This window comes from Acinonyx jubatus, chromosome A2 (genome assembly GCF_027475565.1).
Source record: "Acinonyx jubatus isolate Ajub_Pintada_27869175 chromosome A2, VMU_Ajub_asm_v1.0, whole genome shotgun sequence".
NCBI lineage: Eukaryota > Metazoa > Chordata > Mammalia > Carnivora > Felidae > Acinonyx > Acinonyx jubatus.
The window spans coordinates 159,413,510-159,438,100 of NC_069383.1; the positions used below are offsets into that span (position 1 = coordinate 159,413,510).

The 24,591-nt window shown below is 54.7% G+C and overlaps 1 protein-coding gene and 1 long non-coding RNA gene across 2 annotated transcripts in view; both read left to right on the top strand.

Moving 5' to 3' along the window:
- The first annotated feature begins 489 nt into the window (after positions 1-489).
- LOC128314955 (uncharacterized) lies at positions 490-3,967 on the top strand. The gene is made up of 3 exons (XR_008297301.1): positions 490-1,599; positions 2,590-2,870; positions 3,170-3,967. It is a non-coding gene; the product is annotated as an uncharacterized LOC128314955 (long non-coding RNA).
- An 11,046-nt stretch (positions 3,968-15,013) lies between these two features.
- Positions 15,014-24,591, top strand: part of ARHGEF18 (Rho/Rac guanine nucleotide exchange factor 18) — an 81,059-nt gene continuing 71,481 nt past the window's right edge. Inside the window, exons 1-2 of the mRNA XM_027050111.2 lie at positions 15,014-15,188; positions 22,356-22,477. Coding sequence (XP_026905912.2) covers positions 15,113-15,188; positions 22,356-22,477 — 198 coding nt within the window. The 5' untranslated portion in view covers positions 15,014-15,112. The remainder of the gene's footprint in view (positions 15,189-22,355; positions 22,478-24,591) is intronic.

The following is a 24,591-nucleotide window of genomic DNA, read 5'->3' on the forward strand; positions in this document are numbered from 1 at the left end:
CTAAAGGTTGAGTAAATGTTAGACATTATTGCTGTTATTATCAGCCTGTTATTTGTCCCTCGGTCCCCTGTGGTCTCTCTGGGGGCCAGGGCTTTCTCCTTCTGTCAACAAACGTTTATTGAGGACCTACTAGGTGCCTAGCAGCAAAGGAATAGACAAAAATCCCCACTCTCCCCAAATCTGCTTTCAAATGCAGGCTCCAAGTGTGTGAACCAAGAAACGATTTCAGACAACAGCAAGAAAGTACGGGCAATAGAGAAAATAAAACGGGAGGTTTGCAGAGCGGCGGGGGTGAGGCCGAGTCCCCCCCCCCCCCCCCCCCCCGCAAGCAGGTGCTGCTGGAGCAGAGGATCAAGGAGAAGGAGCCAGCTGCAGGCAGGTGGGGCGGGTGCTTCAAGTTCAGCTCACATTGAAGCTCTCACCCTGCGGCCCTAAGAATAAATGAAGGAACACACAGACGCAGGCACACGTGACCGGATGACCCAGCCCCCCCCCCCCCACCTGGACCCGGGATTGCGTGACCCCTGAGTCCACGAGGGCATGGGAAGAGAGGGCCCCCGTGGCCGAGACACCCTGCCCTTCCTCCGGGGTTCCCAGACGCCCTGACACAGGCTCCCCCGGAGGAAAAGGAAGAGCTTCAGCCGGGGGCAGCCTTGTGGGCCAGCTGCTGGGGTGGGGGGACTTCTTCCCCGCCCTCTTCCTTCCAGGTAACCCGAGAGGCCGCTGGAACATTCCGGGCACAGGAAATGAAAATGGGCACATGGCGGGAAGCAGGCAGGGACGTCACACCCATAGGTGAGCAGACATTGAGGCCCTCTTGTCCCAAGTGCTGACCCTGGAGCCCCCCCTCCCCCCAGGGCACCTCCCCCAGCACCTGTGGACCAGGGAACCGGGCGAGAGTCAGGAGGCATCCTCGCGCTCGCTGCCTCCCGTGTGGACCCAAATCAAGCTCGTTCTCCTTCCGAATCCCCCTCAAAGCCACCCACTGCTCTCCCTCCCCTGCCTGGGCTAGGCCACCGCCCTCCGGCCCAGATAACAGCAGGGCCCTTAACCAGCCTTCCGACCTCCAGGAGCGCAGCCCGTTTCCATTCTCTCCCCGCCCAGCCAGAGAGATCTTCCAGAAACAAAGCCCAGTCCTTGCCACCCCCCACCCCCCACCCCATACAGCCTCCCATGGCTCCTCATGGAGCGAAACCTAAAGTTCTTTCTAAACCCAGGTCTTGGAACCCAATCCGCACCGGCCTCCATCTCGGGCTTCCTTATTAGGGCCCCTCCCCACCCCCACCCGCGCCCCGCCCATTGGCTCTCCTTGCCCCAGACACGTGGAATCGCTTCCGGTCTCCCCTGCAGCCCAGGGCTTGCCACTGGGTGCCCCGGCCTCACCCATCTTGCGGGCGTCTGCTGAGCCTCACTTCCTGGAAACCCTCCTGGACTCTAAGTCCAAGGTCACCCGGGCTCCCCCCAGGGAGCACAGGCCACACTGCTTCCTACGTACGAGTTTGTCTGCCTCCCAAGAGACCCGAGCTCTGCAATGGCTTCCCACGCCTGCCACGGTGCGTGGTCCCAAACAGATGCGCCGCAGAGAGCAGGTGATGTCAGGTGCAGGGGGCGGGTTTCGCCTGACTGTGCCGGGCGGGGGCAGCGTGCTGTGCTAGGCTGTTCCCCGGCTGGCTGACGGGGTGGGTGGTTACTTACCGACAGCCCTTCATGGCTCACACTGGGGGGTGGGCACAGCCGATCCCCTCTTCTGCGATCTCAGCCAACACAAGACTCAGAGCCTGAGAAAGAAACCTTCTTGGGGCGCCCGGGTGGCTCCATCGATTAAGCCTCCGACTTCCGCTCAGGTCATGATCTCAAGCTTTGGTGGGTTCGAGTCCCACGTCGGGCTCTGCGCTGACAGCTCAGAGCCTGGAGCCGGCTTCGGATTCTGTGTCTCCCCGTCTCTCAGCCCCTCCCCTGCTCACACTCTGTCTCCCTGTCTCTGAATAATAAATAAATGTTTAAAAAAAATTAAAAGAAATAAAAAAAGAAAGCTCTGTGGGGGCCAGGGCAGAATTAGAGTCTAAAAGTTAAAAGCCTGGGCGCCTGGATGGCTCAATTGGTCAAGCACCTGACTTCGGATCGGGTCATGGTCTTGGGGTTTGTGAGTTCAAGCCCTGCATCGGGCTCTGGGCTGTTGGCACCGATCCCGCTTCAGATCCTCTGTCCTCCTCTCTCTCTGCCCCTCCCCTGCTCATGCTTGCTTTCTCTCTCTCATTCTCAAAAATAAACATTTAAAAAATAATTTTAAAATAAATTAATTAAAGATAAAAGCCTGACTCTTCCCCGGGGCACCTGGGTGGCTCAGTCGGTTGGGTGTCCGACTTCGGCTCAGGTCATGATCTCGTGGTTCATGGGCGCGAGCCCCGCATTGAGCTCTGTGCCAACAGCTCGGAGCCTGGAGCCTGCTTTGGATTCTGGGGTCTCCCTCTCTCTCTGCTCCTCCCCCACTTGCAGACGCACATGTGCACGCTCTCTCAAAAATAAATAAATGTTAAAAAAAATTTTTTTTTAAAGAAGAAGAAAAAAAAGCCTGACTCTCCCTAACAGGAGCCTTGGATGACCCTGGTGTCGGGGTGCTCACTACCTCTCACTGGTGATTATCCTGATCATTAGAAGGCAGCATTTGGCTCCATCCATCTCCAGCCTCTGTGTGCCCCCACCCAGCAGCTGAGAATGACCCCCTTTCCCACGCCAGGCAAGTCCCCAGAGGGAGCTTTGGCTGGAAGAAGAAGCTACCAGACTGGGGGCCAAGAGATGGGAGACGCTGGTGAAGGACAACAGTGGCTCAGTGTTTTCCAGGAAGGCTGGAGTGCACGAAGAATGCAAAGGTGGGAAAGGACCTGCTGGGGGTGGCCCTGTGTCCCCTGATGTGTCTCCCTTGGGTGCGGAGGTGGGCGGGGGGGGGGCTGTCCACTCCACCAGCCACATGGGTCCCGGCCACTGGCAGAGACGGGCAGGGCCAGCCACAGAGGTGCACGGTCGGCACCTGGCTGCAGTGGCTTTCCAGGGTCTGTCCCTCTCGGCATGTCCTTAATCAGGCAGACGTTCTAAAGGCTTCTGCACACCGCAGAAAGGGGGAGGGGGGCAGGGCCACATGACATAGAGCCTCACCTCACTGAGCCCACAGCTTCCTCAGCTGCAAAATGGGACCAATGGAACCCATTTGCCTGGACGGCCGTGAAGGTTTCATGAGAGAAATAAGCTGTTTGGGAAGTTCTCAGAGAGCGGTGACCCCTCCCTTATGATTAACCAGCCCCGGGAGCTGCTTCAGGATGCATCTTGACAATTGGAAATATGGAAAGACACAAGGCTGTGCTGCTGTGGGCATCTCGTTATGAGAACGTTGGTTTCTTGGGTTGTATTAAGATGTGGTTTTCCTGTTCAAGCCTCTGAAATCCCCTGTGGGTTTTCTGGGGGTTCAGCAGCAGGGGAAGAGGTAGGTCCCCAACAAGGAGTGGGCAGAAGAAGGAGGTCCGGCCTCCTGCACTTTGGTTGCTGCCTGAACTTGGGAAACCAGTCCCGGGTCCTTGGGGTTGCCACAAAGGGTCCCTACGCCGGACTCCCACCATTAGTGAATAAAAACATAAGAGGTGCAGTTGTCTGTGTTTTCTCTGGCCATCCTGAGTCTCCGGGTGAGCTAAGGACCTTTTCCTGACAGAATAGATACTATCTCCTCCCTGCGTGTAGGTCTGTTTTGGCAAGGTGGGTAGGTGCTCTTTTGCTTTAAAAATACAAACCGATTGGGGGCCCCTGGGTGGCTCAGCCGGTGAAGCATCCGACTTCGGCTCAGGTCATGATCTCACGGTTCGTGGGTTCGAGCCCCGTGTCGGGCTCTGTGCCGACGGCTCGGAGCCTGGAGCCTGCTTCGGATTCTGTATCTCCCTCCCTCTCTGCCCCTCCCCTGCTCACGCTCCGTCTCTATCTCAAAAAAGAAATAAACATTAAAAATTTTTAAAGAGAATACAAACCGATTAGAGGCATTAATAAACTCCCCCTGGCTTTCTGCCCATACCCACCCACCGCCCCCCACACACACGCACACACACACATGCGCACACACAGTTATGCAGTTGAAAGGGACCAGAAGAATATTCCAATCGAGGGCACCGCAGGTGCCTTTCCCCATCCAGGGATAGCATAAGCCCCAGGGGCAATCAGCAGGGGTTTCTGATGTCATCAAGGGGCCCTAACGCAATGAGTTACCCCTCTGCACTAAATAGAATAGCTAAAATGTGTCAATGACAGCCCTGAGTGCTGTCATTGCCGCAGGGAATGCATCGGGTTTTTTTTTTTTTCTTTAGCTAAGATAGCAGAGGAGGTGGTTTATCGGACACGTGTTACATTCAGCCACAAACGCAAACAGAATTAGTCTCGAAAGTCGCAGGTCCAGGGCAAAGGACCAAAAGGGACTGTTTTGGTACAAGCCAGGTGGGTCTCTCAAAGGTGGTCATTGCCATCACGTGGCGATGGGTGTTCTAGATCCTGTGAGTCAAGTGCTAGAGAGTGGGCTTGCTGCCCAACAGTTTGTACCAGCGTCCCGGGCCTCGGGCTCTCCTTATTTCTGCTCATGTGGCCTCTGCAGGTGCACAGGCTAACGGTTCACTCGGCCCTCTGCCTCATCTTTCTTCTTTTTCAAGAAACGGTACATCTTTAACACCATCTTGGAACGCTTCCCACAGGACCCAGTAATCCGCTTCTAGATATTTTCCCGAGAAAAATAAAAACCCGTGTTCCCACGAATGTTTACAGTGGTGTTGTTCGCAATCGCCAACAACTAGATACAGTCTTACATGACCGTCAGTGGGTGACTGGAAAACAGTAGCGGAATAACTTATCATGGAACGTTCCACAGTGATTCAAAGAAAGACACAGCAACGTGGATGAATCTGAAATGCATTATGCTGAGCGGAAGAAGTTCAGACTCGAAGGCTAAAAATCTGTATGGTTCCGGGGCGCCTTGGGTGGCTCAGTCGGTTAAGTATCCGACTCCAGCTTGGGTCACGATCTCACAGTCCGTGAGTTCGAGCCCCACGTCAGGCTCTGTGCTGATGGCTCAGAGCCTGGAGCCCGCTTCGGATTCTGTGTCTCCCTCTCTCTCTGCCCCGCCCCTGCTCATGCTCTGTGTCTCTCCGTCTCAAAAATAAATAAAAACATTAAAAAATCTTTTCTTAAAAAAAGAAGACACAGAGCGGGGGCTGTGAAGGCTGGGACCGTTTATGGCTTCCCCACGTTAGGGGAAGAGTTTCCAAATACAGACAGTCCCTCACTTAACAAGGGTTCCACTCACAGTCTTTCAACTTTGCAATATGGTGTGAAAGCGATATGCGTCCGGCAGAAACCGTAGTTCGAATTTGTAAATCAGATCTCAGTCAGCCATGAGATCACAAGCTTAAACAATCAATACACTGGCAACCATTCTGGTTTTCAGGTTCAATGCAGTATGGAATAAATTGTATGAGCTATTCAGTGTCTCATTATAAAATAGGTTTGTGTTAGATGATTTTGCCCGAGGGTAGGTGAATGGAACTGTTCTGTGTGTGTTCAAGGTAGGCTAAGCCAAGCCGTGATATTCAATAGGTTAGGTGTATTAAATGCATTTGGACTTACGATATTTCCAACTTATGATGTTGGTGTAACCCCTGGATGTAACCCCATCGTAAGTCAAGGATTATCTGTATATGACAATATTCATCATTGTTCTTTTCTCTGCATCTCTGCTAGCAGTAAGTGTTATCATTTTTTAATGTTTTTTATCACTTTTTAATGTGCTTTATGACAACAGCTTGAAATTTTTATTTTTTGATGTTTATTTCTGAGAGAGAGAGAGAGAGAGAGAGAGAGAGAGAGAGAGATTGTGAGCAGGGGAGGGGCAAGGAGAGAGGGAGACACAGAATCCGAAGCAGGGTCCAGGTTCTGAACTGTCGGCACAGAGCTCGACGCAGGGCTCGAACTCATGAACCGCGAGATCATGACCTGAGCCGAAGTCAGACGCTTAACTGACTGAGCCACCCAGGCATCCCTATGATAACAGCTTGAAATTTTTACTTCAATTTTACAAAATATGGGAAGTCATAAATAAATTAAATATACAGAATTTCACAAATTTTCTGATTTCCACTATAATTTCATCTGCAAAAAGATAGTAATCAGACATACATTCTCACTCTTCTGTTTTTGTTGACACCCTCTTGGGTGTGAAGTAACAGCTCATTGTAACTGAAACTCACACTCTCTGGGTTCCTGAGGACTATATTTTCATATGTTCTTTGGCTTTTGGTTCCGAGAAGTACCTGTTCATGTGATTCCTCAGTTTTCTATTTATGTTGTTTGTCTTTTTTCTTATCCATGTGTAGAAATTCTTTGTATGTGAAGGTCCTAACCCCTCTCAGACAACTTACTGGTCTTTACTTATTGGTTTTGTTTATAACATTTCCCCCTAAATTTGTGTTTATGTATATATAATCAGATATTTCTGTCTTTTTTTTTTAATGATTTTATTCGCTTTTGAGAGACAGAGGACTAGCAAGGGAGGAGCAGAGAGAGAGAAAGACACAGAATCCGAAGCAGGCTCCAGGCTCTGAGCTGTCAGCACAGAGCCTGACGCAGGGCTCGAACTCACGGACCGCGAGATCATGACTTGTGCCAAAGCCAGACGACCAACCGATTGAGCCACCCAGGGACCCCAGATATTTCTGTCTTTTTATTTAAGCCTTCTGAGCTTCCTTTCTTAGTTTAAAAAAAAATTTTTTTTAAAAAGCAGCTTTTCAACCCAAAGTTGTAGAAATTGCCTTATAAGTTCCTTCTACAATTTCTATTACTTTGAGGTTTTTGTTTGTTTTTTTACATCTGCTCTCTAGCCCAGCTGGATTTTTTTTTTCCTTGCAGCACAGAAACTATCTCAGTCAACCACGTCTCTATCAAAAGTGAGAGGAGGAAAGGGAGACAGCCACCTGTGTCCCAGACCCACGTCCCTCACTGGCTCAGGCTGGGGCCCCGCCCTTCGGTAGTGGGTGTTGAATTCCCAGCCTGGCGTTTGGGTTTTTTCGGCTCGCTGTGGTCCCAGCTTGTCCAGAGGAGCCCTGGAGAAGCACTCTCCTCTGGTGGTCATTGCAGAGATAGCAGCTACCGTCTGAAGAAAGCCACCTCCTAAAGCTAAAAGCTGAATGGGTTCATTTCCCCCGGCCTAAAACTGGGGAATTCATCTCTTTGAGGGATCCAAACAGATATTTGCACACGCATGCTCGTAGCATCATTATTCACGATGGCCAAAAGGTGGAAACCTCCTAAATGTCCACGGACAGATGAACGGATAAACAAAATGGGTCCAGCCACACAACGCAGTATTATTCAGCCTTAAAAAAAAAAAAAAAAAAAAAAGACATTCTGGCACTTGCTACAACGTGGGTGAACCCTGAGGGCCGGGAAATAAACCAGCTACAAAAGGGGCACCTGGGTGGCTCAGCTGGTTAAGCGTCCGACTTCGCTCAGGTCATGATCTCACAGTCCGTGGGTTCGAGCCCCGCGTCGGGCTCCATGCTGACAGCTCGGAGCCTGGAGCCTGTTTTAGATTCTGTGTCTCCCCCTCTCTCTGCCCCTCACCCGATCACACTCTGTCTCTCTCTGTCTCTCAAAAATAAACATTTAAAAAAATTGAAAAAAAAAAAAAAAAAACAACCCAGCTACACACGGACAAAAAGCGTTTCGCTCCATTCATGAGGTACCCAGCCCAGGCAAATTCAGGGACACAGAAAGTCAAATACGAGACACCAGCGGCTGGGAAGGGGGTGGGGAGTTTAGTGTTTCATGGGGACAGAGTCTCAATTTGGGAAGGTGAGAAAATTCTGGAGGTGGATGGTGGGGGTGGTTGCAAAAGAATGAAAATGTGCTCGATGCCACCGAGCTGTGCACTTGGAGATGGTTAGAGTCGGCCATACATTTGTGGGTCCGTTTCTGGATTCTCTGTCCCTGTTCCGTTGATCTCTGTGTCTTGTTTTTGTGCCGATACCATAGTAAATGTTACTTTATGTATATTTTACCAGCAGAGACAGCAGAAAAGGGTGGACCTCAGCAGTGGGAGGAGGGCGGTGACGACGGTGGCCAGCGCAGGGGGCGAGGGATCGAGCACTGAGAGTGGGGACAGCTTTCTCTAGCGATTGGACCACACAGAGAGAGCAGGACAGGGAGGCTGGGAGGGAGAGAGGCCCGAGAGAATTGAAATTTAAGGGGGGGGGGGAGCCCAGAAGAAGAAGCAGAGAGACAAGAAGAGAGACAGAGAGACAAGGAGGTGGGGAAGAGACAGGAGCGACAGAGAGACAAGAAGCGAGGCAGGGACAGAGAAAGCAGACCCCTCCCCTCCAGGCAAAGGCCTGTAGACCCACCTTCCCTCCTAGGACCACCCAGTGATGGCGTCTGTGTGGGTCTCTGGGGCTCCTGCACCCTCTGAGCCGGCTTGTCCCCAAGCTTCCTTCCCTGCCCCTCCGATGATGCCCATCCATCATGCTTACGGTCTGGGGGCGTCTGAGCACTGCCAGCCTGTGCCCCTCCGGCCCCACGTTGGCCACACAGACACTCGCGACACAGGAAACTCAGTCCTGCCTCCTAGCCCTTGCCCCTGTGCCTCCTGCCTCGGGGAGTGTCCTTTCCCCAGATCTTCGTTTACACGCCTGGCCCCTTCTGGGCACTCAGGTCTCAGCTCCCGTGGCCTTCCAGACACACCCTGGCTCCTGCAGCCACCTCCGCCACCCACCCTCTGTCCCATCACAATGTCTGCTTCCTTTCACGGCAATCAATGCCATCTCCAATTATGGGGGGGGGGAGGCGGTGTCTGTTTCCTGGCTCACAGTCTGCCTCCAGGGCTCCAGAGGGTTGTGCCTGCCTCGTCCCCGTAATCCCCCACCTACAAAAAGACCCAGCACACAGTAGGCGCTCAATAAATGCGTGTTGCATTAAGGACACACTCGATGGCGACAGAACGTGCTGTGCACGTGACTCTGTGTGCTTCCCTGCCTCCTCGTGTCCTGTGTGCGTCTCGTGTTTGTATGTTTCTGCGGACAGTCGAGTGCTGGGCGCGGGGCCCCGGGCCAGCCGGGGTTTGTGTATTTGGGCTTTGGGGGACTCACCTGGCAACGGGTGTGTGAGTGTCTCCACGGGTGGCCCTCTCCGGCCGTGTCCCGGCAGCTTCACGTTTCTAGGGGTCCACGGGCCTGTTGCGCCCCATGCGAGCGCCCGCAGAGCCACACGTGTGCAGCCTGTGGGCGGGACAGGGTCTGACCAGCTGGAGAGCACCAAGCTGTGTTTGCTGGTCCCCGCAGCATCCACACTTGTCACCGTGGCCCGGTTCCAGGTACCAGCATGGCGAGCTCGGGCTTGGAAAGACGCGCACGAGGGTGCGCCACTCTCCAGCATTTTCCCCAGGGAGGCTCGGTCGCCACAAACGACCTCAACGGCCCCCCCCCCCCGGATGAGAGAATAACGAAGCGAGATAATTAGGGAGGGGCTGAATGTCTTCATTTTACTACGGCAAACCCACATGACGTAAAATTTAGCACTTTAACCTTTTTTTCAATTATTTATGTATGTATTTATTTTGAGAGAGGAAGAGCGCGTGAGCGGGGAGGGTCAGAGAGACAAGGAGAGAGAGAGAGAGAGAGAGAGAGAATCCCAAGCAGGCTCAGAACTGTCAGCGTGGAGCCAGGTGTGGGGCTCGAACCCACAACCTGTGAGATCGTGACCAGAGCCAAAACCAAGAGTCGGACGCTCAGCCGCCTTCGGCCACCCAGGCGCCCCCACTTTAACCATTTCTAAGCATGCAGTCCAGTGGCCTCAGGCACACGGTATGGTACTGGGTTTGAGTGGTCAGTACTTTCATTCTTAACATGATTTCTGTATCTGCAAGTTTATATAATTAAATGTTTTAGGATGACAGCAGTTAACAGGCAGCCTGCAAACTTCCAGAACACATAACAAGGGGCTCTGGGAGCCGGTCTCCTCACGGGCCCCTCTCCGGCCTCCGGGTGGGCACTCCCGCGTGCCGGCATACGGTTCTGCGTGGCCCCATTCATCATGTTGTGGTCACACCCGTGCGTGTGCCCGTGGACCCCCCGGTGTCTGCGTGTAAGAGCCTGGGTGAGCCCTGCGTGCGCCCAGGGGTCTCTGCAGGTGCACTGCTCTCTGTCCACCCCCCACCGAGTCTCCCCGGACCTGCGGGTATCTACACACCCATGCGCGAGGGGGCTCGTGTCTCTGAGGACACCTCGTGCCCGAGTACCCACTCCAGTGACACTCTGGAGCCGTGTCTGAGCGTTTCCTCTCGACGGACGCTCAGTGCATCAGGTCGGTGTTGAAATCAGCTACGGGGGGGTATTTACACCACAGGAGTCAGCACATGCTGCATACGCATCAGGGCTTCTCTCTCTCCCTCTCTCTGCCGGAGAGGTGGTTGTTAAACATTTACCAGAACGCCACGGGGACCCAGGTCGCTCCGTGTGTCCATGTGACCCCGTGGGTCCCCACGCACGAGCCAGTGCGGATCCCTGGGGGTCGGAGCACCCGTGTGCCCTGTGCACCTCTGTGCACCCGTGTGCCCGGGTGAGGCCCTGGCACCCCGTTCCTCTTCGGCAGTTGGTTCCACAGGAAGCCGCTAGGGTGGGGGCGAGGCTGCTGAGACTCCCCGCCCCGCTCCCCACCCCACTTCTCAGGGTGCTCCAGCTGTGCGGCCGGGGAGGCTCCCTGCTTCTAGAACCTGGCCTGGGCTGTCCTCAGACCCCTGCCTCCGCCCAAGGCTGGGGTCCACAGAGGCACCAGGCAGGCGGGCAGGCGGTTGAGAAGGAGGAAGCTGAGGCAGAGTTGGGTCACCCTGTGGTTCCCGAGGGCCCCGCCAGTGCTCCCCCTGGGCCGCCGGGAAGCCTTAGCCATGGGTCGTGGGGGCCACAGGAGCTGGTAGCCGGGCTGGGTACCCACGGCAGCGAGGACAAGCCTCTCTCTGGTGAGTGACCTTCACGGGGGCCTGGGGGACCGGTGACCAACAGAGACAGAGTGGCAGTGGCGGGGGCGGGGGTGAGGCAGGGTCCTGAGGGGCAGCAGAGACACCACAGGTTGTTTCCCTCCACCTTCCCGCCAGCCTGCTTCCTGAGTGGGCGGGGATGACCGTTTGACCCGCCTGTCTGTTCTGCAGAGGTCTGTGCCCCCGAAAGGTCACCCACGAAAGGTCGTGGCCTGGGGTCCTCGACACGTGCAGCCGACAAGAAGATAGAGCCCCCTTGTAGCCAAAGCCTGCTTAAGGGACACAGACAGGGGATGAATGAGGGTGCTCCCTGGGGCAGAGTCCCCACCCCGGGCGGACTTCGCTTCCTAAACCGGATCGCGGGGGCCCCCGCGGACCTCCCTGAAGCAGCATCCAAAGATTGAGGCTCGGGCGTCCGACTTTCAAAACAAACGCTGCCTCTTAAGGCCGATGGCAGTCGTGAGCTGGGCCCACCCCAGTCTTCCCAGGTCCTCTGAGGAGGAGGAGGAGGACGCCGCTCCCGGGAAGCCCTCCAGGTCAGAGCTCTGACCCCAGGAGGCGCCCCCTGGCTCCCAGCAAGGCCCACCTTGGGGAGCCTCACATCCGCCCGCCTCGGGGTGGGGCCGAGGGGGGAAGAGAGCTACGGTTCGAGCAGGGCACACCCAGGCCTGCTTCCGCCCAGCCCCGGGGCCGCCCAGCCCGCAGGCGGCTTCAGTCTTCAGGCACCGTGGGGTCTGGTGGCCCAGGAGAACCAGGAGAGGGTGAACCTGGAGGGGAGAGCTGGGGCCCGGGAGGACGGAGCTGGGGAGTTAGGCTGAGGGCACAAGGGGAAGGCCTTGAATGCCACGCTCAGGGGGCGCATTCCCCAGGGTGTTCCGCTGGCTCAGTCGCCCGATGTTCTGAGGACCGAGGCGTGACCGCCAAGCAGCTCTGGCCCTATTTGTTCACCAGGCCAAAGGGTGTCCCAGGCCTTGCATGTGAATCTTAGCACGGGGCCGGGCGCACAGTAGGAGCTCAGGAAGTACAGTAGGAGCTCAGCCTGCCGGACCCAGAGCCTTGTTTTCCTGAGCGGGGCCCGGACAGGTGTGCGTCTAGACACTTTCTAAGTCACGCCTAAAAGAGAGAGACTGATGGGGGACCCCAATCTCTGCCATCTCCGCAGGCTGGGCTCTGGTGAGAGAGGGCCAAGCAGAAATGGCAAACCCGGCCTTGGCCTCCGCCTGAGGCTGGCTGGCCCCTCAGGGGGGGCGGGGCTTCAGCACCCACATAAAGTCCTCCCACCTGCCCACCCCCCGGAGGTTGGGGAGCCCCGAGAGGCGAGAGGCGTCCGCAGCCCGTGCAGGGAAAGGTGTGTGGCGGGAGCCGGGGGGCATCCAAACTGCAGCTCGGCTCCGCGGGCTATTCTCTGGGTTTCCATGGACGAGCCTGGCCGTCTGCGTATAACTGAGTGCGCGTGTGTCCGCCACTGTCCGCGTGTGCTGGAGGGTGCTGGGTGCTGCTGTGCAAAGTGTGGGTGTTTTTGTATCTTTCCGTGAGCGGAAGATGTGCGGTCACCTACTCACACTATGAGAGCTGACCTCCCGAGGGATGTGCAGATGGGGAGGAGGGCACGTGATGGCCAAGGGCAGAGTTTAAAGGTCAGACAGAGAGGGGCACCTGGGTGGCTCAGTCAGTTACGTGTCCGACTTTGGTGCAGGTCACGATCTCACGGTTCACGGGTTCTGCGCTGACCCTGAGGAACCTGCTTGGGAGTCTGTCTCTCCCCCTCTCTCTCTGCCTCTCCCCCACTTGCACAGTCTCTCTCTCTCTCTCAAAATAAATAAATAAACTTAAAAATAAAATTAAAAAAAAAAAAAAAAAAGGCCAGACAGAGAAAGGAAGATGGCCAAGGCAGAAGGGAAACTGGAGGACAAACAGGAAGGAGAAGCTTGGGGCCTGGGGTGGGGGAGGGGCGTTCAAGAAAGAAGGGGTCAGGAAAGGTGAGGCTGGAAACTCTCCCATAGGAGTTAGCCCCCAGAGAGATCTAGAAGACTGGAGGGGGTGGAAATAAGACTACAAGGGCTGTGGGCTCAAGCGGGTGTCAGGAGGCAAAGGCAGGCGTGCAGATAACCCTTCGGGAAGGGAGGGGACAGAGGGTCACTGAAGAGAGGAGTGACAGACAGCCTTTTCCTCTGAGGGGGCGGCAGCGGGCCAGGACTCCAGAAAGAAGAAAGCCTTGGTCCTCTCAGCAGTGACAGTGGTTTGGGGCTGGGAGGTCACAGAAAGGATCTGGGGAGCGGGGGGCGGGGGTCAGCAGGGAACAAAGGATTTTTCAGACTCAGGGAGCGAGGGTGCAGTAGGGAGGCCCCACCACCAGGGGGCAGCACCGGCACGGCCATGCGCGCCGACCGGAGCCCGCACACCTGACCTCGCACGCAAAGCCCACGCACCCGACTCACACGTACACAACCGCGCGCGGACACGCAGGAACCCGGGCAGGGACCAGGTAACAGAAGCAGATTTCCCCAGGTCCCAGGTGAGCTTTGTACATCCAACCCCACAGATACCATCCGGCCTTCAGGCGCACACACCGGATCGCAGGGGTTTTTTTTTAAAAAACAATATTCAGCTATAAAAAAGGAGGTCCTGCCACTTGGGACAACATGGATGGACTCCGAGGACACCGTGCTAAGTGAATAAGTCAGACAGAGAAAGGCGAATGCTGTGTGATCTCACTTAAACGTGGAATCTGAGAACGGCAACCAAACCCATGGAAAAAGAGATTGGATTTCTGGCTTCCAGAGGCAGGGGGCGGGGGGGGGGGGGAGGAATTGGAGGAAGGGGCTCAAAAGGGACCGACTTCCAGTGACGAGATAAGTGAAGTCCTGGGGATGTGATGTGCACAGCATAGTGACCAGCGTTAACGCCGCTGCGTGGTGTGCTGGAAAAGTCGCTGAGAGAGTAGAAACTAAGAGTTCTCGTCACAAGGGGAAAAAAAGATTTTTTTTTTTTTTTTTTTTGCATCTAAATGAGGTGATGGAAGTTAGCGAAATGTGTTGTGGTCATTCCACAGTATATGAAAGTCCAATCATTATCCCGTGTGCCTTAAAAGCACACGGGGCGTGGGTCCATTATATCTCAATAAAACTGGGGGGAAGGGCGCCTGGGGGGCTCAGTCGCTTAAGTGCCCAACTCCTGATTTCGGCTCAGGTCATGATCTCATGGCTCAGGAGTTCAAGCCCCGAGTTGGGCTCTGCACTGATGGCACAGAGCCTGCTTGGGATTCTCTCTCTCTCTCTCTCTCTCTCTCCGCCCCCCCCCCCGACTCACACTCTCTCGTACTTTCTCTCAAAATAAATAAATAAAGTTAAAAAAACAAAACGCTGGGGGGAGAACCACCCAGATGTTCCTATTCACCCCCACATGGGCAACTTGACACCCAAGATTTGCCCTCAAACACACACTCACAGGGGTGCCTGGCTGGCTCGGCTGGAAGAGTGCGTGACTTTGATCTCAGGGTCGTGGGTTCGAGCCCCACGGGGGATGTACAGATGACTTAAATAAATAAAACTTAAACACACACACACACATGCACAGATGTGAAAATACACACTCTGTGTGCAGACTCACAAACGCAGGGTCAAAATCACAGCCAGTGGTGCACGCACACACACACACACACACACACACACACACGCAGACGTTCACACACACCCAAGCTCACCTCAGGACCCAGTCTAAACTTGTCTTCTGAGGACCCCAATGTCACTACCACTCACGGTGCCGTTTCCTTCCGCCCGTCCTGGGAATGTCTAGCCCGGCCAGGGTGAGACGCCTATAGATGGAGGAGGGGTGAGGGGGGCTTGTGCTCAGGGCTTGGCCTTCCCCCCCAGGCTGGAGTCCCTGGCCCCCCAGCCCCCCTGCCCCCCTGCCCTGGCCCCAAGCTCCCATCAGCTGATGCATCTGGCCGCCCCTGGCGGCAGTCTCCGCCCCTCTTGCTGGCAGCCCCATCCTGGTAGGGCTTCCCGGCCAAACTCCTGCTTCAGCCCCTGCTGTGCACCCACCACTCTCGCGCGCGCGTGGGCCCCCATGGCTAACTCAGCGCTCAACCACTCCTGGCCAGCCCTCTCCAAGCGGTGGCTGAAGCGGTGGGCCTTCAAGAGAGGTAAGGGGGCGGGCAGTGGCCAGCAGGCATGTCCCCCTGCCCCCAGCAGGGCTCCCTGGACAGCCTGGAGCCTTTCCTTTGCCTGGGGCACAGGCTCTGCCTGATCCGGCCCCAAATTCCATGATCCCTAGTCCCCCGGGCCCGACAGAACATCACAGACTTATGGGGTCCTTGTCACTTCAGAGGAACCGTCTCCCCAGGCTCAGCCAGGACCTTGTGTCGGGAGGTAAATTTGCAGAACGAGAATCCACCCCAGAACTCCCTTGGGGCACCCTGATGACTGGCTGGGGGTTCCTGCTGCTGTTTGCTCCTGGGTGATGGCAGGATGGAAGCTAGGGAGGCAGCCAAAGAGAGGAGGTTTGAGACTCCGAGGGGTTCTGGAAGACACCTCCCTCAAACACAACACACGAAAGGGGTTGGTGGCGGTCCCCTCCCGGGTCCTGGGGCCTCAGTTTACTTCTGTGGGGGCTGGAGAGGCCCCTTGTATTATATCCCCCGAGGCCTGGGCGAATCACTTTGGCAAAAAGACGCTTCTCCTTAAATCTCAGGATGAGTTTTCCCTTGAAGATAACCAGCCAGTATCAGGGGCCACAGGGTGTGGGGGACAGTGTGATAGGAGCCTCCTGGGTGTCCTTCCTCCCGTGCCTCCCACCTTTGCCCGACCCTCGCCCACTCCAGTCCACTGCTTAGCCTCCACTGTCACCTGCATGAGCCAAGTGCTTGTCCAGGGTGACAGTGAGTGTTCATGCAGGGGGGAAGCCAGGGAGAAGATTCATTAGCTCATTCATTCCGCAGACTGGTTGAGGGCCTAATGTGTACCAGGCACCCTGCTTGGGTCAAGAAGGAGACAGGAGTATCAGAGGACCTGGAGGCTGGGGCCGGGGAGACAGAGGGAGGCCCGGAGATTGGGACGCGAGAAAAGAATAGCCAGAAAGGTAGAAGTTGCTCGCCGGTTGTTGAACCCTCGTGATGTTGAGAGAGGCTGAGTGACTTTTGCTCGAGGTCACATAGCAAGCGCATGCTGGAGGGGCCAGGATCTGGAAACAGTTCTGTCCCAGAGCTACCTCTGTGCTGTGTTCTGACTGGTAAACGAAGCTGCCAGTGTGGGCAGCCGGAGGGTCTGGGGAGGGCTTTTAAATCCACCAGTGGATGGCAATACCAGAGAACAAGTGCATCAACCATGGACCCCCGAAGTCCCTGTCTGGGACCCAGATCCTTATGAAGTTCCACCCGCTCCTGGCCTCTCCGCCCAGCCCATCTTCCTGCCCAGGCACATTGAGACTGATTCACAGGCTGGCAGGTGGGGGAGTGAGCTGAGGAAACCAGCAGTCACTCTTACACCCTTTTATGGCTGGGGCTGCAGGGGCTAATGGTGGAACCTGAATCCAGGCTCCTTAGCGAGAAGCATGGTGCTGGGGAGTAGAGTCTTTCCTCACAATGTCCTTCCAGGCTTTAGCCCTGGGAGGAGTAGGGAGATACATAGGAAGAGGGCTTTTTTGTGTGCCCCTCTCAAGCTCTGTAACTGGCTATCTGGACACCTAATGGGACTTCCTGGGAAAATGATAGGGTCGGATTTGGGGAATGAAACAAGGCTGGGGAAAGGGTAGTTAGGACCTGCAGGGAAGTTGCCTCACTGAATCCGTAATGAGTACATTCTGTGCCTTAACTGGGTTTCCCTCTTGCCTGGCTTCTCTGACTCTGTCCTGCCCCCCTTCTATCTACATCTTCCCCCTCCCCCACTCATCCCCTCAGAATGCCATTTCCTTAATGTAACGAATGCCTCACTGTCTCTGGACACTGCCACCCCATCTATCCCAACTATCCATCCATCCACATATACATGCATCCATCCAACCAGCCAGCTAGCCAACTATCCATCCATGCATACATTCATCTAACCAATGATCTATCCATCCATCTAATCATTCATCCATCCAATCAGCCAGCCACCCAACTACCCGCCCATGCATCCATGTATTTGTGCATGCATGTATCCAGCCACCCAACCAGCCAGCTAGCCAACTATCCATTCATGCCACCATGCATCTATCCATGCATGCATTCACCTAACCATCCACCCATTCGTCCATCCACCTTATCATCCATCCATTCAACTAGCCATCCATCCATCCATCCATCCATCTATCCAAACATCCAACCATCTAACCATCCATCCATCCAACCACATAACCATCCACCTATCTTACCATCTAACCATTCACCCATCTAATCATATACCCATCCATCCATCCATCCAAACAGCCAGGAAGCCAAGGATCCATTCATTCATGCATCCCAGCATCCATCAATCCATTTATATAACCATCTAACCACCCACCCAGCCAACCATCCAGCCAACCAACTATCCATTCATCCAGCCATCCAGCCAGCTAGCCAACTATCTAACCATCTGTCCACCTATCCAACAATGTATTCACTCATCCATCCAACCATCCACCCTTCCAATCATTTATTCACTCATCCATACTTTCATCAGCTTACCACAGGATAGCCTGGTGGTTACAAACCCCTGCTTTGGAGGTGGAAATTCCTGGGTTCACATCCATCTCTGCCTCTTACCCGTATGGTATGACCTAGGACAAGTTCTCTAAGCCTCAGTTTCCTCTTTTGTAAAGGGAGCACTCGAGGGCTTATGAGGATAGAAGAACGCAAAGTACCTGATAGGCTTAGCACTAGGCAAGGTATACAGGAGCTGATCAATACACATAAGATTTTACCACTTGGGGCTTGGGGATGTGCAAGCAGGTCATATAGTACCTGCCCTCATGAACCTCATGGGCTACAGCAGGGGTCAGCAAGCTTTTTTTCTGAAGTGCCAGAGAGTAAATATTTTTGATTTTGCAGCTCACGTGGTCTCTGATGCAACTATTGAACTCTGCTGTTACAGCATGAAAGCAGTCATAGATAATACATACACAAATGGGCGTGACTTGTGCTAATAAAACTTTATTTATAAAATCAGATGTTGAACCAGATACAGCCCATGGAACTCCTGGCTTAGAAGGGAACAAGTAAATGGGGCACCTGGGTGGCTCAGTCGAGTAACCATCTGACTTCGGCTCAGGTCATGATCTCACAGTTTGTGGGTTCAAGCCCCGTGTCGGGCTCTGTGCTAACAGCTCAGAGCCTGGAGCCTGCTTCAGATTCTGTGTCTCCCTCTCTCTCTGCCATTCCCCCACTCACTCTATCTCTCTCTCTCTCAAAAATAAACATTAAAAAAAGAGAGAAGGGAACAGGTAAACCAATTACAGTGCAATAGCGGGGTAGAAATTGTGGTTGACCATTGTTTGCGTGAGAAAACCCCAACAAGAATTGTGGTTGGGCAGGGAGAGAACAGGGACTGAAATTCAAACAATGGCAGAGAAAAGAAAAGATGTTAGAGTGGAGAAATGTCAGGGAGATGAAATTGACGGGGCTTGGTGTCCTGAGGGGTAGTGAGGAGGGAAGGCTGGCCTCCAGGTTTCTGGCCAGGTCACCAGGAAGATAGTATGGTCACCCTGCCACAGGGACATAGGAGGAGGAAAGAAAACAATGAGTTTGGTCTTGGCAGCTGGAGGTTGGAGTATGGATGGGAATACTAGGCACCAATGACCAGAGGCCCCTGGAGACAATGTCTGGAGTCTGGGGGAAGAGAATCTGCCATCAAAATCAGAGTTCAGTGTGCAACATCAGAGTCAAGGCTCAGTCTGTAAGCAGGGTCAGGATTCAGCTGTGGCACTAGGCTGGAAACTCAGTCTATGACACCAGGATCAGGACTCAGTCTATGATGTTGGGTGGGGGCTCAGTCCATGACGCCAGGATCAGGCTCAGTCTATGATGTTGGGTGGGGGCTCAGTCCATGACACCAGGATGGGGCTCAGTCTATGACACCAGGATCAGGTCTCAGTCTATGATGTTGGGTGGGGGCTCAGTCCATGACACCAGGATGGGGCTCAGTCTATGACACCAGGATCAGGTCTCAGTCTACGATGTTGGGTGGGGGCTCAGTCCATGACACCAGAATGGGGCTCAGCCTATGACACCAGGATCAGGTCTCAGTCTATGATGTTGGGTGGGGGCTCAGTCCATGACACCAGGATGGGGCTCAGTCTATGACATCAGGATCAGGTCTCAGTCTATGATGTTGGGTGGGGGCTCAGTCCATGACACCAGGATAGGGCTCAGTTTATGACACCAGGATCAGGTCTCAGTCTATGATGTTGGGTGGGGGCTCAGTCCATGACACCAGGATCAGGCTCAGTCTATGATGTTGGGTGGGGGCTCAGTCCATGACACCAGGATGGGGCTCAGTCTGTGACACCAGGATCAGGTCTCAGTCTACGATGTTGGGTGGGGGCTCAGTCCATGACACCAGGATGGGGCTCAGTCTATGACACCAGGATCAGGTCTCAGTCTACGATGTTGGGTGGGGGCTCAGTCCATGACACCAGGATGGGGCTCAGTCTATGACACCAGGATCAGGTCTCAGTCTATGATGTTGGGTGGGGGCTCAGTCCATGACACCAGGATCAAAGTTCAGTCTATGACCTTTGGCATCAGGACTTATAGCTTGTGACACAAAGATTGGGGTTCAGCATGTTATACCAGGATCAGAGTTGAGTCTGTCATCAAAGTCAAGTCCAGCCTATTCTTGACTCAGAAGCTTCCATAGAAAAGGTAAACTCATCCCTGGCCTTTCACTTTCAGCCTGTGGATTGCAGAACCCAACGTCTGAGGTTCTGCCTTTGGCCTCTACAGGCTGTCGAGGCCTCAGGCCTCCATGAGGCCCCTGCCCAGTGAAGCAGGCAGACCCTTCAGTCTTTCCTGAGGCCCCCTGGGCATGAGCAGGGGGTAGGACTGACCCTTGGGCCAGCTCCACATTCCCTCCCAGACTCGCATCAGCCTCCCGGACCCCCCCCCCCCCCGCCCCACATCTGGTTTTTCTCCCTCACAGCCTGCTTGTTTTATTCCGACATTTCTCTGAGTCATAGATGCGGCCCTGGCTTCAGGGTGGGGAAGGCGGGAGAGACGAGACTTAAGGAGGACAGCAGAGCAGAGGCCCTCCGTCAGCCCAGGAGGGCGGTGGGAGCACAGGCGTGGTGGAAGCAGTGACGTGCTCACACACTGTGGCAGGCCCGGAGCATCAAAGGCTCATTCACCTTGAAGGAAACGGAGCAGCAGCCCGCGTGCACCTGCCCCATCAAAGTTCTACAAGGGGCCCCGGGAATGTTGGGAGCAACAGTTTCATTGAGATGTAATTCACACACCAGCCGGTTTACCCATCTAACGTGTTCAGTTCGATAACTTTAACTACATCCGCAGTATTATGCAGCCATTGCGACAGCTTTAGAACACGTTCATCACCCCAACAGAAACCGTATCTTTCAGCCATCACCTCATAACCCTCTATTTCCCCCAAAGCCCTAGGCAACCACTAATCTGCCTTCTGTCTCTACAGATTTCACCTGCTGCAGGCATTGTATATAAATGCACTCGCGTAGCATGTGGTCTTTGTCGACTGGCTTCTTCGCTTGTAAGGTCTTCAAGGTCAATCCTCACGTTGCAGCAGTGTCCAAACTCCCTTCCCTTTAGTGGCTGAATCCTACTGCTCCGTGCGCCTCCGTCACTCTTGTGTATCTATTCGTCCACTGGTGCCTATTTGGGTTAGGGACATCACCAGCCTTCCCCTGTGCCAGCAGCAATGGTCGCAGGCAAGGTGGCCACAAACGTATCACCCTAGCTAGACCCTTTGGAGAATGACAGCAGATGTTGGCTCGTAATTATCCTGGCTCAGCATTAACTAGGATGGTCCATGGGGTCACCCAGCCACAGGGGACCCAAGCTGCGGACCTAACTCGGCACTTTCCAAAGGCATCTGACCTCCCACTCCCCACCCCATCTCGGCCCCACCTGAGACCGCCATTGCTGTCACTTAGGACGTGCTGATCTCCTCCCTGGTTTTGGCAGAGTCAGGGATGTCTTTGGAGGGGGGTTGGAGCAGGGACGATGTCGAGGCAATGCAAGGAAATGAAAGGCACATGAGAGAGGCACCACAGGTCGGGGGCGGACAGAGATTTCTGGAAGGAACAGGGTGAGGTCTTCAGGCAGGCAGCCTCAGAGCAGGAACGGAAGGGGAGGGTCTCAAGCAGCAGGTCCCGCAGGGGCGGGGACCAGGCACAGAAGGAATATCCTGGTGGACATCAGTGGCCGGGCTAAGAGTCTCAATATTCCTCCTGCAAGCGATCAGGAGCCTCCGCGGGGATTCAAATAGGTAGGGGGACTGTGCTGGCTGCATTATAAAGGGCAGGGGGAGAGAAAAAGTGGGTACACCCCCCCTTCCCACAGCAAGGGGCTCAGCCCAAGACCCGACATCAAGGCAGGGCACCCTCCTGACCTAGAGGGCAAGGAAGGTGGCCAAGACTGGCCAAGTGCCCCAGGCCTACGCTCCACACACTAGGGCCCCTGCATCCTCCCCACAACTCTGAAAGGCAGGCATTGTCACGCCCACCTCCCAGGTGAGGAAACTGAGGCTCAAAGAGGTCTTTTCCGCAAAGGTGTGCAACCATTAGAGGCAAGTCCAGGCAAGGACACAGTCTGGTTGACCCTAAAGTCCTTGTTTTCTCCTCTCTGCCATGGCAACCAGAAAACCCTGAAACTTCAAATACGACCCAAAGGCAGGGGTAGCCTGGGGTCCCCCCATCAGAGACCCTCCCGACGTGGGCATTGGGCGCTTGCGCTCGGTCTTAAGGAGCCATTCTCTCGAATGAGGGCTTTTGGCCAGAGCAGGTATGACAAATCAATTTCATCTCACAAGTCCGCTCTGAGGAACTCTAAGGAGCTGCTAGAAATGGTCCCGGGGCGGGGGGGGGGGGGGGGGGGGAGGGGGCAGGGGGGTGGGAGTCCAAGGGGCTGAATGATCAGTCAGCAGGAAAGAGCCTCTTGTGTGAATACAAACGTCTGCCACAGGCTCAGGAGGCAGGATGGGGAGGTGACGGCACGCACGCGTCTTCGCTTCAAGATCTTTGAGACCATCTCCTTCCACCAGCCCATTTTATAGATGAGGCAACCGAGGCCCCGGGAGAGCAGCAGCAGCTGCAGAACTCAAGAGTCCTCTCCCCTCAGCCCGTCGCACTTGGCCCTGACGCCTCGTCCCTCGTTTCTCTACAGGTTCTGAGCCCAAGCCATGTGTCCAGCCCTTTGGCTCTGAAGCAGCAGCAGCAGCGGCCGGGAGCAGCGGCGGCCCCTGGAGGCCTGGGCGCCCAGACTTTCCCACCATGGAGGATGAGCAGGCAGGTGTCTGGTGGCTGAGACGGGCGGGAGCCGACGACAGCAGGGGCGGCACATACACTTTTAGGCGTGCTTTGTACCAGGCGCTCGGCCTGCATTATTTCCGAGAACTCTCATTAAAACCTGGCAAGGTAGCGACCGTCCCGTTTGACCAGCGACGAGGGGGCTGGAATCCTTCCTGGGGCAAGGAGAGGGAGGGAGGGATGCGGAGACGAATGGGTGCACGGAAGAAGGAGGGACTGACAGAGGGATGGGTACACGGACGGACGGACGGATGGGAAGAAGGAAGGAAGGGTGGGTGGGTAGACAGATGGAGGGAAAAGGAGGAGAAAGCTTCCCCGGGGAGCTCCGGGCCAGAGCAGGCTTGCAGCGTGGTCCCCAGTCAGGCTGAGGTGGGCAGACCACACATCTGCTGTGTCCCCACATCAATCAGGCGTGGCCTGTGGGTGGCTCAGGAAGAGGTGTGGCTTCCTGGAAGGGGTCTGACAGCCGACAGCCACCTGCTGACATCCTTCCCAGCATCTGGGTTGGCACGTCTTTGCTGCAGGGGGGTCTGGGTGGCATTTTACACCACCCCCCACACTAAAGGAGGGTCCATCACAGTTAAAGCACACGAGGCGTCCTGTGTATCCGTCCTTTCATTTTGTAGGAGAGACTAGGGCCCAGCAGGGTAAGAATCGGCCCAAGTGGGGGGGCCTGGGTGGCTCAGTCAGTTAAGTGTCCCAAGTGTCTGACTGTTGGTTTCGGCCCAGGTCATGTTCTCACGGTTCCTGGGTTCGAGCCCCACATCGGGCTTCGTGCTGCTGGCACGGAGCCTGCTTGCGATTCTCTCTCTCTCTCTCTCTCTCTCTCTCTCTCAGTCTCTCTCGTTCTCTAGAAAAAAAGACAAGAATCGGCCCAAGGGTCAGCAAGGATCCAGTGTGCACAAAGACAGGAGCAGGACCCAAGTGCAGTTCAGGGCTCTGGACCTCTTCCCATAGGAACTGTCAGCTGCAGGCAGTTGGGCAGATGAGGTGGTAATGGGGGGACCCCTCCCCCGCGTCCCTGTCATTGTCATCTACTTGGTCACCAGAGTTGGAGGCCAGTGGAAGGTACTTCCCTGTCCCTTCCCTCCTGCTCTCTCACCCGCGCCCTGTGAACGCTGCACCTGCACCCCTGTCCGTGTTTCTCCTTTCTTCTCCACTGCCCCGGTGGAGGCCACCAGGGTCCTACTCGCTCCACCAGGCTTCCCCTCCCCACTCCCCCCTCCCGGCCCATCTCAACTCTGCATCTTGCACACGATCCTTGATCTTTCCGATGTTTCCGAAGACAAACCGCAGTCGCCCCCCCCACCCCCACCCTGCCTGAACTCCCTACCACCGCTATTTGGAACTTAGAGATTAAGTTCTTAGGTGATATACCAGGCCTGTTGATCCGGCCCCATCTCCCCCTTCCACACCTCCAGACAGAAGGAACGCCAGTTGTTGGAAGGCAGCGGGATCCCTCAAACCTGCAGGCTGCTGAACATCCTGTCCTTTTGATGCCTGGAGTGCCCTCACCTGCGGCCTCTGCCTCACCAACTCTTATTTGTTCCTTCGCTAACACCTCCTCCGGGAAGACCCCCTGATTTCTCTTTCTTTCTTTCTTTCTTTCTTTCTTTCTTTCTTTCTCTCTCTCTCTTTCTTTCTTTCTTCTCTTTCCTTCTTTCTTTCTTTCTTTCTCTCTTTCTCTTTCCTTCTTTCTTTCTTTCTCTCTCTCTCTCTTTCTTTCTCTTTCTTTCTTTCTTTCTTTCTTTCTCTCTTTCCTTCTTTCTTTCTTTCTTTCTGTCTTTCTTTCTCTTTCCTTCTTTCTTTCTTTCTCTCTCTCTTTCTTTCTTTCTTTCTTTCTCTTTCTTTCTTTCTTCTCTTTCCTTCTTTCTTTCTTTCTTTCTCTTTCTTTCTTTCTTTCTCTCTCTTTCTTTCTTTCTTTCTTCTCTTTCCTTCTTTCTTTCTTTCTTTCTTTCTCTCTTTCTCTTTCCTTCTTTCTTTCTTTCTTTCTCTCTTTCTCTTTCCTTCTTTCTTTCTTTCTTTCTCTCTTTCTTTCTTTCTCTTTCTTTCTTTCTTTCTCTTTCTTTCTTTCTCTCTCTCTCTTTCTTTCT